Below are 14,292 nucleotides of genomic sequence, written 5' to 3'. Positions count from 1 at the left end.
CGCCATAAACTGGCCATTATACCGTAATGAAGTTCATTATGGCTGCCTTGATCGAGCGCTTTGGCTTTCTACTGTGTCATCTGTTTACAAACCGCAATCATATCAGTTTATTTCAAGTATCAGAGATTTTTGGGGATTTGTTTTAAAATACTCCTACCACTATCCGCTTCATCTGTTATGTGTTAAATTAAGCCAGCGTTCTGTGTCTGCATTTTTATTTTTTTTTATCAGGTTATCATCGGGGAAGATAAGTCCAGAGAGCTCCCCTCCATCTCGGCCCCGTTCTCTTTCGTCGGAGGGTTCCCACGGTCCGGGCCTGTATGTCAGGAAGCTCCCGAGTCCTCAGAGAGAAAAAGAAAAAGAGCTCTCCTTCTACAAGAAAACCAAGCGTGCCATAGCCAGCAAGAAATACAGTGTGTCCAAACATGAGGCAGAGGTCACCACGCCTATTGAGCTGATAAGCCGTGGCCCCGATGGCCGCTTCGTCATGGAGACCAGCCCACCTCCCCGCCGCATCCAGGGCTTCCCCTTCGCAGAGGAGTCTGACATGTACCCTGAGTTCCGGCAGTCCGATGAGGAGAATGATTTTGACCCAGGGCCTCTGCCGCCCATCATGCCCACGCTGCGGCCCCAGCTCTCCCCAACGTCCTCGAGCCTGGAGTCAACGCAGCCCCCCACCTACAGCCCCCGCCTACACAGGCCCATGGAAGGTATGAGCTTTGCAGAGGGCAGTGCACTTCACGCCTCAGGGCAGGCCCCGGCCTCCCGCTACAGGGGCTTTCCCCAGGGCCCATTCTATGGGTATCTAGGCAGCCGCGCTGAATCAGGGATTCCACCACCATTCTACATGCCTGACATCAGCCCACGTAGCTCCGCTCTATCCTCACCCCCAGGCACCGCCGAGGGGCCCTTTGGTTACCCCTCCATCCCCGAGGAGAGTGGAGAGATGGAGCACCATCAGTACACTGCCTCTGGCCATTCTCTGTCTCACACACACAGCCCTCCTTCTCGCTCACCCGAAAGCTGGCAGCCTCATGAGTTACCCTTCCTGGGTCTAGAAGGTCCACGGTTCATATATCCACCTCACCATCCGTTACATCACCCCCAGGACCTCCCTGACCCACCCCCATATCCTCCTCACTCTCTCCCTCCCAGTCGCCTGCACCTCCCACACCTAAAGGATCCAACAAGCCCTGGACTCCTGCAGCTGGAGGTTCCTGTGGCTCCCCCAGGCAGAGACAGGCCCCCAGGGCCTCCGGTTAGGCGTTTAGCTATGCAACAGGCCCAGAGTCTCGGCCAGCTCAGACACACGGCCCACGGTGTGGGTGTACCAGTGTTGCCTTACCCTGACCCGGCAGTCCGTGCAGGGAGCCCAAGCACAGCCCCCAGTAGTAGCCCTCAGTCCTGGCTCAGCCCGAGGGCGGGGCGCCGGGCAGACCCCAGCCTACCCCCACTAGTACTCCAACCCTCCCGCCTCTCTCCACTCTCCCAGAGCCCACTTAGCACCCAGCCGGGTTCCCCAGATATTCTTGTAAGGCCTCCTCCGCGCCCCAGCATCCTCCGCACCTCTCGGTCTCTGGAGATGCCTGAGATCACCCTGCAGCCCTCGGCTACTGTCAGTTTCTCTCGGAGGTCCTCCCTGACCGCCTCTCCTACTCAGAGCCAGGGCGCCAAGCAACCCAGCCCCAGTTACCACGCCCACATGTCCTATGCCTCCACTGCAGCCAGTTACCCCTCCCAATCCCCCTCTCCCCCTCCGGAGGGCAGGGATGTTTTCGGGCAGAGGCCATCCCAGAGAAGGACAGAGGAGGAGATGCTACCCTCAGAGCCCTCCCAGCTCCAGATATCAGCCTCAGGGTAGGTGATCCATTGCAGTAGAGAATAGTCACACATTTTTTTAAGGAGGAGACTTTTTGTCTGCTCGCTAAATATCCTCAGTATCACTTTGATGTTTCCATTAAGAAGTAATTAAGATGCATATTGTACTTTAATATGCAGAAGGCATGTAATTGCATTTAGCACACATTGTGTCAATTCATTAAAAAATATCTAAACATTAACATTGAATAGCATGTGAAAGCTCAGTGTGATTATAAGATCATGTATTTTTGTATATAGTACTGATGGCTCGTAATCAATAGAATCGATGAACTATTGATCATAATTCAAACTTAAATCAACTTTAAAAGCCATTTTTTCTGTTTCCCATGTTGAATCTAAAATCTTTGAGTTAAAGTATTTTAAAAACTGAGTATAAATTATATTAAATCGGGTCGGTTTATGAAACTAGTGTTTATAGGTTTAACCTCAACAATTTACTGTACATTTAATGAACAATTACATTTATTATTTATACAATTATTCTGTCACCTTCCAGACTATTTATTCATGGATAATAAATTGCTTACTTATTCATAACTCAACCAATATTAGAGCTAGTAGCTTATAGCCGCTTGCAGCAGAACACTTTTCTGCTTTGTTGAAGAAGATTGAAATTGTAAAAGTCTATATTGTAGCTTAGCGATGGAAAGAAAGTGTAGAACAAAGCAGTTGGTAGTTTGTACACATTTAGTAGTTGACACATACTCATTGTGTTATGTTATTCATTAACTTCCGCTTCTTGCTCATAAACTAATAAGATTGTTTTAAAAAGAATTAGTAAACAATTTATGAACAAATAATGAAGCCATAATCTCAACTTATCAATACTTTATAAGGATGGATAACAAACCATCTGGTCTATAGTTATACAGTTGGATGAGTTGTGTTTATAATAGTAAAGTCATAAATAGAAGGCTCTGTGTCTGTCACTTGATCATAAAAAGTAAGATGTTAAATATATCCTGGGACTCCCACTTTTCTAGAAGGTCCAAAATTGGAGCGCTAAAGAGGCAAACGAAGTGTTTTGAGGAAGATGACTTGGCAAAATAGTTCACTTTAATCCGATGTATTGCAGAGTGATTTATTAACCATTAAATTAATATATTCAAAAATAATTAGTGTCAAGTTATAAGGCATATAACATATAATGGCTGCATTATTAGAAAGTGGCATCCGTAAGGATAAAAACCGACTAACCCGCTTAAATAGAACAATAGAATTTTTTTCTCGTAGTATTGGTAGATCAGTGGCCGTGCACATTTACTACATAAAGGAGGAAATGTTATGCTTTACACCCACATTTAAACACATCTACACCCCGTAGAGTTTCTTTACTGCACACACTCCTGTGGCCCCTCACACCCACCTCACTACCCTAGAAGCTACAATCACATGGTAGCTAAAGCCATGCAGCAGAGACTCGCTCCTGCACTATCACTGGCCTTTAAGGGAAAGTAGCTTATAGGGCTGCTGCTTTTTAGAGGGTAAGGGTCTTACCTGATTTGTTTTTGATTGATCTCAGCTATCTGGGCAGCGTTGTTGTGACCCGGTCCCCTACGCCGCAATAGGTAAGGGTCGGACCCATGTCTGAGAGGGGAGGGGTCAGCAGGGGGAGGGCTCTAATCACTCTCTCCTTTAAAGGGGAATCGCTTTGGGTTGTGCCTCTGTGCTGGATTCAAGTGAAGTGCAACTAATGGTAATAATGACTGCAGGACACATTTGTCAATACAGTTTCAAGGCACAGTAAGCCTGCTGTGGTGTAGGCTACAGTAATTAGGCTTGTGAGCAAGCAGGAGGAGTGGTTTTGGATTGTGGAGAAGCATTTGATTTTGTCCTTTTCATTGTTTGAACGCAGACATGTTTCCCTGCACTAAAAAAAAAAAGAAAAAGCCTTGAATCAATAGAGGACGCACATGAATGATAGACTGGAGTATTCCCCTTTAAAGTTTTGTTCCATGTGCAAAATGCCATGCATGCATTCTCTAAACTTCTCTCTACAACCAAACAAATAACAACAATTCTCAAACTAAATTCTTTGTCACATTTGTTGTCCTAAGTGCTTTCGTTTTTTCTGTCATGTGACTGTTTTTAATGGCCATTTCCTCTTCCTGTCATGTGACTTGTTCTTTAACGGCCATTTCCTCTACCTGCCATCTCCTCCCGTCAGCATGGTGAAGCCTCTGTACGCAGTGTTCATGTTTCTGAAAGTGTGCTGTATAGTGTTTATGTCTATGGAAATGAGCAATATTTTAACACTGTTGCCTCGGCACACAGTTTATGTGATGATAATGGAAATGTTCTCTAACTGTCCAGGACTGTTGCAATTCTCCGATTTGTCTCCCCCTCTCTGCTAATGGCTCTCAATCTTTCTCTCCACAGTGACAAATGATGGACAGCATCTCTAAAGCTTTGTGTTCCCATGCCTTTTGAAACAATACATGTTTGGCGCGACAACCTGACTTAATGAAAGCATTAAGTCAGGTTCGACGCTGTTTGCATTCAGTTCTTTGAAAGGCAAAGAGCCAACAGTGAGCCTCGTGAACACAAGCTTAACTTTTGTGAGGTTATTGGACTTTTTTTTATTTAACTTTATTGCATCTTTCTATGAGAGAGATGGACAACAAAAGTACAACAAGCGTATTCCAGTACGAGGTAAAACTGCTTCTAAGCAGACCACTGGAAGTGAGGATACCTTGACGTGATGTGATTACTTTGTGCTGATTAATTAATTATTTTCATTCAACTTCGCATGCATCACTCATGAAATGAAAATAGTTCTCAAGGTTTCAGGAACACCTTCCTGTGTGTTTTCTGTTTTTTGGTTTTTTGAAATGTGCAGAACTTTCATGTTAGGACGCAGAGCAATCAGAGAAATGCAGAGTACATAAATGGACTGCAGGGGTTGGCAACCGTTTTTTATGATGATAAGTTTGACCTCATCTACAATTTTATAATATTATATGCACAGTTTGGGTTGCAAAATTATAGCCATAGCTGCGATGCAGCTGACTAATAAGTAAAATACAGAAATTTTCCCAGTAATTAAGTAAGTAACAGTTAGTGTGGACAGAGGCAAGTGTTAAAGGAATTAATTAAAGCCTCTTTTATGTAATCATCTTCTCTGACTTTGAGTTGAAAACAGGGGTGTCAAGCATAAGGACTGGGGGCCAGAATCGGCCCGTTAAAGACTCCAATTTGGCCCTCTTGAGAATGTAAAGGAGTGTATAGATTTTGAACTTCTAACTGGCTTTTCCTATTGACAAAGATCTTCCCATGTCCATTCATACTATACAAAAGCAACTAAGGAATAAATAAACATTTAAATAACAGAGAAAACTCAATTCACTTTTATTTATATAGCCCCAAATTGCAACATCAGGGAAAACTCCCTTTCAACAGGAAGAAGCATCCAGTAGAGGCAGGCTCAGGGAAAGACGGCCATCTGACGGGGTGGGGGGAGGAAGACAGGACAAAGACATGATGTGGAATAATATTAAAAATAGATTAATAATAACTAATGCAGAGTGGTGTATAAACATATAGTGAGTGAAAAAAAGGGTGAGTGAGGAGTAACAGTCAGTGCATCATGGGAAGCCCTCAGCAACCTAGACCTATTGCAGCATAACTAAAGAAGGATTTGGGGTCATGTGATCGAACCGTAACTATACGTTTTGTCAAAAAGAAATGTTTTAAGTCGAGCTGGTTCCACAGAAGAGGGCCTTGAAGCGGAAAGCTCTGCTCCCCATTCTGTGTTTAAATACTCACAAATTATCCAGCAGTGGGAGAACACAGTGCTGCATTCGGGTGAAATGGTACCATAAGGTCTTTAAGATAAGATTGGGCCTGATTATTCAAGACGTTGTATGTGATGAAAATTATTTTAAATTTGATTCTGGGTTTAACAGGGAGCCAATGAAGTGAAGCCAGTATGGGAGAAATATCCTGTCTCTTTCTAGTCCCTGTCAGTACTCTTGCTACAGGATAGAAATTTCTGTGAATTAACAGAAAAAAACTTTATTACATTACATTTTATAATTCCAGGGAAATGAGCTACCAGACCTTTTTCTGTAATTTTACCCATTAATTTCTTTCAATTTAAGCCCAATTTGCCATTTACTAAATCAGCATTTCTGTGTCATGCACTTGAAGATATCTGAGGGACAGGGGAGGATTGTATGGCAGCCTAAAGACCTCTCAGCATGAACTGTATGGTGCTTGTAAAGTCACATTACCATGTCAGCAAGTCTTTTGCTGATTCACCAAAACAAGATAACAAGAAGCCCTTTTATTAGTAACGTTTAGCAACAGGGCAACCGCCACTTACACATTATATTTAAGGCACACATTTCTTCAGCCCACAGCTGAACACGTTTGAAAAAGTGACCCCAAATTTTGATTGGTAGTTTGTATTTTCTGAACCATTGTCCGTCTCACGGGCCACTACTTGAAAACGAGATTGTGTGCTGACGCAGGTGACGGTCAGAGGTTGCCGACCCCTGAACCTACGGTCTAGTAAAAATAGCGCTAATAGAGAATTTTGTACAATTCTTTTAGACGACTTCATTGGTACAGGAACTGTCAAGTTCCAGAAATTATTTTCATTTTATGAGTTTTATACAGCAAAGAGGCCAATATTGCTCGCATTTCTGAAGCAGTCACTATTTAAAGACCCAAATGTTAAAGCGTTGGCTTGCTGTAAGCTAAGCACGTTTCTTTTATAGTTTTGTCTCTAAGACTTGATGACATCCCAGATTTTAAAGAGTGTTATTCCACCAAAATCAGAAGAAAATGAACTGATTGAATGAATTGAATTTGAGAACAAATACACTTTAATTATAAATCCCAGAGTGGGTCTTTAACATAATGATTGTTTAAGAAAAACAAATGTATAGCCAATAATTCACCAACTCCACTGCCACCTTAAGTCAACTATTCTTTCTTTCTCTTTTTCATTCTCTTTCTTTCTTTGTATCTAACTTTTCTCATCCATCACCGCAGATAGAAAGTGGAAATTCATCATCTTAGTGAAAGGGCTCTCAGTAGAAGTTCAAGAGCTCATCAAATCATATGATAGCACCTTCTGGAAATAGAAATGAAAGTGCCATTTTGTCTGTTCTCTCTGAGACGTGACCGAACACGACTGTTGGATTAATCCAGAACAATGTGTGCTGTGTCTTTCATCTTCTCAGGGAACCTCTAGGTGCGTCTAGCGATACTGCCGGGTCTGAGAGCTTACCAGCACTGCTACAACACTGTATTACTAAAGCCAAGGGAGTGGCTGCCAACAACAATAACAACACAACCTCCGGAAGGAGAACAGGTTTGTCTGACGATCGGAGAGCAGCCACAAAAGATTACCGATCAAACGGCCGTCCTGTGTATGAGTCCTTTGCCTCTCTTTCAGGTGCGTCTCTCTCTCAGACCCAGCAGCAATCTCAGACACCCCAAGAGGGAGAGGATCTTAACCTCCCGAGAAAGAGGAAAAAGCAAAACAAGAAGAACCCCTATCTCTATTTGACCTCCTTCCTGCGCCGCAGGCAGTTCGAGGAGGACCAGACAGGCATTCTGGCCAGTGCAGACTCAGAGGGCCCAAATTATGGGACTCTACGCTGACCCGTGTGCCCAACAAGCCATTGGACTCGACTAAACTGACCACCCCTGAGAAATCCCATCTCAGCACGTCCTGCTCTACCCAAATATCAAACGAATACCTTTCTTATAATCCTTAAAAAGTTAATCTGCGTTTCGGGGAGTGGGAAACATTGAGCTGAATACTCCGGGGTTGGAAGACAAGAACAATGGCTTTTCCGGGTTGTCCCTGCAACTTGTCTTTGAGGAATTTCACTTGAAAATGCTCTGAAAATATATAATGTATATAAATAGTAAAACAAGGGAATTAAGCTTCCTCCTACAGTAATAAAAAAATGTGTTGGTTGAGTATGTCACAACACGTTCAAGATTTTTCACTCACTGGTCATTGAGGGGTCCATATCTTTAGGTTTTTCAGTGATACAGCGTACTGTTAAGCCTGGTGCGTCCTCGGACAGGGACATGAGTCTACCTTTCCTACAATACAAATAGATTCAGTATTTAAACACAGGGTTCTTACCACAAATATACCTCAGAGTAAACGCAGATTTGCTGTAATTCTTGTGGTATACTGTACGTACTTGACCTTTTTACATATGGATAAAAAGGTTTATATCACACGCCACTCTCATTCTCTCAAACGGATAATATGGCCTAACTTTATCTACTTTAGAAGCTTTTTATTACCAGTAAAAGCTAGCATATTGTGTTTGTTTTGATTTGTGACCCGATGCCAACAATTAGAGGAAGGCGTCTTCATTTTACTGCGCGATGGTTCAAGTGTGTTTACAGCACTGCGGCGCTGCGTTAAGACAAAGATCATAACCTTCACGAGATCGCTCAAACTAACTGGGGACTCAGATGCTCAGCGGAGGTTGGACTTGAAGGGTCAGAGGGACGGGGGTGACAAATTGTGAACTGTACTGTATGTATTTCATTATTAAGGAAATCATTTGTGAAACGCGGCACAGCTCGAGGTGCCTTTTTGTTTTTGCCTTGTATTTATCTGTTGTGTTTGCTTATTTTTTCGAACATAAACTGCCTTTTTCTTCGCCTTCTCACGCTTCTCTCACTGTAGGAGTGAGGGAGTCCGATAGCGTGTGTGTGTGTGTGTGGTTTTACTTTTTCTGCCAAGGACTCACGAGAGAAATCGCTACGGAAGATGCATGAACACTTGTTTTGTTTTCTTTTAACATGGGCTTGTGCTTCAACTGTGTATATCCAAATAATAGGATAGAACCAGATTAAAACCTATGAAAAACAATTTTTAAAAAAATGCGCACAGTCAGATTAGGAGGGGAAAAGGCAAATAAATCGACACATTTTTGCACTGTACATGCAAAAGATTTGATGCAAAAATAACCAAGCAGTACAGCGAGGATGTTAATGTTTAGCAGCAGCTCTTAGAGGAGAATGTGATTGTTTCTAAAGCTGTTAACAAGCAATGGGAAATATTCAAACGACGGCCACCTTGACTGTTTATCTGTAACAACTGTAGATTACTTGCTAGCTACTTCTCTGTGTGTTTGTTGATTTTTCGACACTAACCGATACTGAATGTATGTTTTGCTGTACAGGAAATGAATGTCCCAATGTCACAGAACATTGAATGACCCGTCATTATTGCTTCTAGTGTAGCTGAGATTGGTGAGGTGACCAGTTGGCGCATCAAGTCCAAATTCCTGTATGCAGTCCCACACGGTTTCTGAGCCAAGTCCCCGCTTTGATCTGCAGAAGAGGAAAAGCAGTTATCATCGTATTGTCACCGAGACATATCAAACAGTTTTTATCCCCCACCTCCTAATAACGACTCAAAGGTTTCCAGCTAAAAAAAAAAATCCGCGCGAATGACTCGACTCCACGTCTGCTCGCCGAAATCTTTTGACGAGCGAGAAAGCGGCGCTTGCCTGAAAGCGAGCGCCAGAAATTGGTTTCGTGTAAGATACGAGGGGAAAAAAAATCTATATTTGTTATGTACTGTACATGGTGTGTATTGTATTTGTAAAGATGACGCAAACCATGTTTTACAGGAACACGTTCTTGTATGAGGATGTATGAAAAGGATCCCACGGAAAAAGAAATTAGATTATATATAAAAGTATTTGCTTACAGTACGGCTTTAAGTGGATAATGTTTTTAAAACATTTTAAGGTGCCTAATTTGTCATACTTTAGCAGACGTTATTTTATCTGAGAAGAAAAGAAAGGTTCATGTTAGTACCGTACAGTGTGTTATTGCCATAGCCCGCTGGCTGCACAAGTTGAGTAGTATCCTCTCTGATGTATAGTACGTGAATGCCCATTGGAAAAAGCTTTAGGAGCAGAAGTGTGTTGCCCTCTACTATAATATTTCTGGAACAAAGTAATCCTGTATTTCGCCCGTTCACGAGCACACCTGTAGATTCACTCCAGATCTCTTCGCCTTCACGTGTCCAAAGCAAATAAACTTTTTTTCTAAGAGTCGAGGACATGCTAGAGTCCTGTAAAACACGTGCTGTGGAGGAAATTGTGTTTACATTAGTTCGATGACGAAACGTGTGTTAGGGCATAGTTGCTTTGAACATTACGACTTGGTGCTATGTTTAACTTTGTGGTGCTGTAGAATAGAGGTCTGAAGATTTTTTTTCCGTTCCCTGTTTCCACAAGCGACTCCGTCGGCCCCTGGTGTTTTTGAGCAACTAGACACTCTAGGCCCTTTTCGTTAATGGTATCATGGTGTGAAGACAGTGATAGACAATACTGGAAACTAGTAGTGTAACCTCAAATAATAGAGACTTGTGACATTCAGATGAACTCAAGACGACTTGTTTTCTATAGCGTGTTTGCAATGTCTGTCTGTGCTTCCAAGGTACCCTCTCTAAACGATGTTTGTGCTGATATTGAGACTATTAACCCAGCCTAAAAGGAGAAACATAACCTAATTTAGATTAGTACACGCCACAGGACACATGAGAAGGAATCTAAGAGCATCAGATCACGAGGGGATCTTTTCTACACACTTCCTGTAGGTCTTTGGTTAACAGCACTGTTTTTCAAGCACACGACTGCAGGGGCGCTACCGTCTCATGTCACACCGCCACCTTTTTTCAAGGTAGAATTGCTACTAGTACTGTACAGTATAGCCATGGGTAGTCACCAGTCCACATTTGTAATTATCCCCCTCGTAGAAAGGAATCGGGAAAGCTCATACATCCTCTTCCTCGTGGGTTTTTAAGAATGGATGTTGTCTTCCGGGCTTTTTTCCCTCTCTTTTGTTTTCCTTGCATCTTCAACAGAAACATGTACAGTGTTTAAGAGGGCTGCTTTGGATGTACTGTTAGCTCATTTCTGTTTGTTTTTTGATTCGTTTGTTTTCTCTCAATTTTTCTGCTTACAGCTTTTAGTGCATCACTAGGTGCTGGTAGGATGATACTTAGAAGAGATTTGTTTTTTTTCCTTTCGTTTAAATTGTATTAATCTTGCATGTAGAGACAATACAAAAACGCCTATTTAGCAATCATTCATGGACATCCGAGCTGGTTGTTATTGGACGGAAAATAGAAATATGTAGTATTTTCTATATTCTCTGTTTTTGTGTACCAGCACTGAGAACTAGAATGTATTATTATCGTAGGCTACAATAAGCACTACATCGTTGACTGTTTTAGCTAATGCTCATACTCAAGCAAACCAAGTAGTGCTTAATTAAAGGAAGAAAATTTACTACATTTCATTTCACTTCCATCCACTGAACTCTGTGCTGTACATCACATGTTTACATGCTGTATTATATGTTTTTATTTTGTTTTTTATGTGCATAATCTGTCTCCATAATGTTCATATGTAAATAATTCAAAGCAAAAACATTTGTCTGGTTTTTTTTGTTTTTCTTTTTTCTTTTTCTCTTTTTTAAAAAAAAACAACAATGACCTGATGTTTCTGTTTTGTTTTTGGTCAGTTTTTTAGACTTGTCTTTCTTTTCTGTCACCGCATCAGGTATTTATGCTTCACTTAACTTTTTGTGAGCAATTAACTCATACTGTATGGTGCTGTACCAAAGCCTTATGTATAATATTTGTATTACATTTTTTTCTCATTTGCCACTGCTCTCCAGTGAATTCGTCTCAGATCATGTCTTACTCACTCTTCATGTTCAACTGCCATGGATCTTGTTTCTTTATTGAGTAAAACTGAAACCTGAATGAACTATGATGTAAAAACCACCCTGGGCCGTTACCAACTGGCCTTGGATGTACAGCGGCAGTCGTTGCCATCTCAAGCCTTTATAGGGAAAACGCACAGGCTCACTTCCGGTGGCTCGTCATGACGTAGGCATGGGCTTAGCACATGCTCTATGCTCTATCTATGGCATGTCTGTGAGAATATGAAAGCAGTGTTGTGTTCATGTCACCATATCATTTCAAACGTTTAGTCCCATATGAAATTTTCCTCTCAAATTTTTGTATTTTGATATAATAAAAAAATCAAAAGAGGTCCTGTTTTTTCTGTGGTTTTGTGTGACCGGTGAAGAAGATGCTGTAGTTCATACGCTAGACACAGGGTGTAAGTGTTGGGCAGAGAGTGAGGATGGGATATGAGCAGTTTAATCAGGTCAGGGTTTTTTTCCTTTTTGTTGTTGTTGTTTTTTTTTTTTTTTATTTTAGGACACATGAGCAGGATGATTACAGGAGTGCCAGGTTTCGAATGACCTTTTTTCTTGAATTAAAAAAAAAGAATAAAAGTTATCCTGTGAATGTACTCTTAGATCCGACAGACACAACCAAGGAAGATCAAAGACTCGGTTCAAATGCATGCTTGTTGTTCAATGATTAATATCCCCACCCAGACTTTGAGGAATGAATTGTCCTGCGGCTGAGCCAGAACAAGGAAGACAAATAACCTGAAAGAGGATGAGGTCTGTCACACTGACCTTTGTGCTTTTGTTCAAATTCCCTCTGGCATGCTTGGAAGCAAACACATGCAGAGCCATCTGCATACACCTTAGGAAAATAAAAGTTCACCTAATCCGCTGGTCAAACAGACGACGTCACCTGCATTTCACAAAGATTGCTGAATAGACAGGGTTAATTGCTCTGTATCTTATTCCTGCTGTTTAAACTATGGCATTTTTTGTGTAAGTCAATAAAGCAAATGTGAGGGTGTTTTTATTTAAAGAAATGAATAAACATTATTTAACATTGAGTATTTGCCTAATAGTGGTAAATACCACAGTTTACCCGAGGCCTGGGAGCATCAGATATTCATTACAATGATACTATGATATGATGAATGATATAGCCCAAAATAAAATACAAAAAGCCCATTTTAAATAACATGTTTACATATCGGCAGTTTTCTGCCTCAGAGTTAGATGATAAGACCCAAATACATTTTGGATTTGTCTGGTAAATCCTTTAATGTGGCATAAGTACAGGATATGAGAGGGACAGGGGTGGTAAGTATAGCAGCTTTAATCGGTGAAAGGTGGCAAAATCGTCTTAATTAATTAGCAGAAATCCATAAACGGTGTAACTGTACAAACAAGGTTCCACCAGGAAACCAGCTAATAAACTAAACATCAGTTTGTTTGTTTTTTTGTTCAAATCACATTCAGAGCGACTGGACAACAGCAGGGCAGGACAACAGAGTATCTGAAAGTTACTCCATGTTTTTTGACCTTTAGAACAAAATATATTGAATGTGAGTGAAACATTACAAGATGAACGTGAACTGAAAACACACAGCAAGTGGGTGCAAAGACAAAAACACAGACAACTCCCAAAAACATGTTAAAGCTGTGGATGCATCACTAACGGCTGAATCCTGATTAACAGGTCTAGAGAACATAAATTCATTAGGAAAGGGTTTACTGAGGAAAAACAGAGTTGGATTTTGTGCGGGACCTGTGTGGTGTTTTTGCATATTCACTTTGCTCTGAAACTTGGCATCTCTTAGAAAATAAAACCCTGGGAAAAGTTATAACTTTACTAAGTTAACATTATGAGGTACATTAACAAGGCTAACCACTGGGCCTAATGACTAAAACCCAGGTTTTGACAAAACTTTAACAGGAGTTGAAGTTTTATTGGCTTCTTACAGCAGCTTGAGCCTTTCCTGTGAGTTCACCACGCTGCATACCAGCAGCATCAGACAGCAGTAACACACATCTGTCAGGTTCTCCAAAGGGACAGACTTCAGCGGGTTTGCCCAGGTGGCCTAACAGTACTATCTTCATTTATTATTCACAACTATGAAATGTATAGCATAGGTTCAAACAGCAACTGATTTGTCACACTTTCTATAACATCTGTCCTTTTCATCTTCTACTCAACTTTAAGTCAAATGTTTTTTTTTCCCCATTATTTTTATTTCACAGGTGATGTTATTACATATTCCAGTCTCCAGTGGATTATTTGCAGCAGTGACATTATTGTGGCTGTGGATGCAGCACTCTATGTAAATTAAGCCGAGCTGATGTTTGTGCAGGTTAGACGAGGCATTCGTTCAAGCTGCTGAAAAGGAAGGACTTGAATAATTTGTATGGTATCCTAACTAGTTACCAGGCAGTAGATTTATAATCAAAATTAATTTCCACATTTTGTCCATCTCCATCATATGCTAGCTACTTTTGGAAGAAAAATAAATAAAGAGAGAGCACAAACTGTTCACAGTATATTATGATGTTATTCAATGGTGCCAAAAATGGCTGTGCATGAAAACAGAAGCTTCTGTTAAAAAGATGGATTAGATCCTATCAATTATGCTAGCTGTATAATCGATTTTCAAAATTACAGTAGGCCAGAAATTTTAGTACAGGTTTGCAAGGACCATAAAAGGTCATCAA

General features: G+C 41.3%; 1 protein-coding gene across 3 annotated transcripts in view; it reads left to right on the top strand.

Moving 5' to 3' along the window:
• igsf9ba (immunoglobulin superfamily, member 9Ba) overlaps nt 1–9,557 on the top strand; it is a 72,818-nt gene extending 63,261 nt beyond the window's left edge. The window contains exons 18-20 of one of the 3 annotated variants that reach the window (XR_006055107.1): nt 232–710; nt 7,071–7,201; nt 7,286–7,367. Coding sequence is in view for 2 of the 3 variants with exons in the window: in XM_005937878.2 (XP_005937940.1) it covers nt 232–1,857; nt 7,071–7,201; nt 7,286–7,494 (1,966 nt within the window). In the remaining variant the exon portion in view is untranslated. Of the gene's footprint in view, nt 1–231; nt 1,858–3,403; nt 3,450–7,070; nt 7,202–7,285 lie in introns of those variants that run through there. The other 2 variants (XM_005937878.2, XM_005937881.2) reach the window with 2 other exon arrangements.
• Nucleotides 9,558–14,292: the final 4,735 nt, after the last annotated feature.

The sequence above is a fragment of the Haplochromis burtoni genome, unplaced genomic scaffold (assembly GCF_018398535.1).
Source record: "Haplochromis burtoni strain Fernald_Lab_line unplaced genomic scaffold, NCSU_Asbu1 Contig_216, whole genome shotgun sequence".
NCBI classification, from domain to species: domain Eukaryota; kingdom Metazoa; phylum Chordata; class Actinopteri; order Cichliformes; family Cichlidae; genus Haplochromis; species Haplochromis burtoni.
The sequence above is the reverse complement of the archived record's forward strand: the minus strand, read 5'-3'. Positions and strand labels throughout refer to the sequence as shown.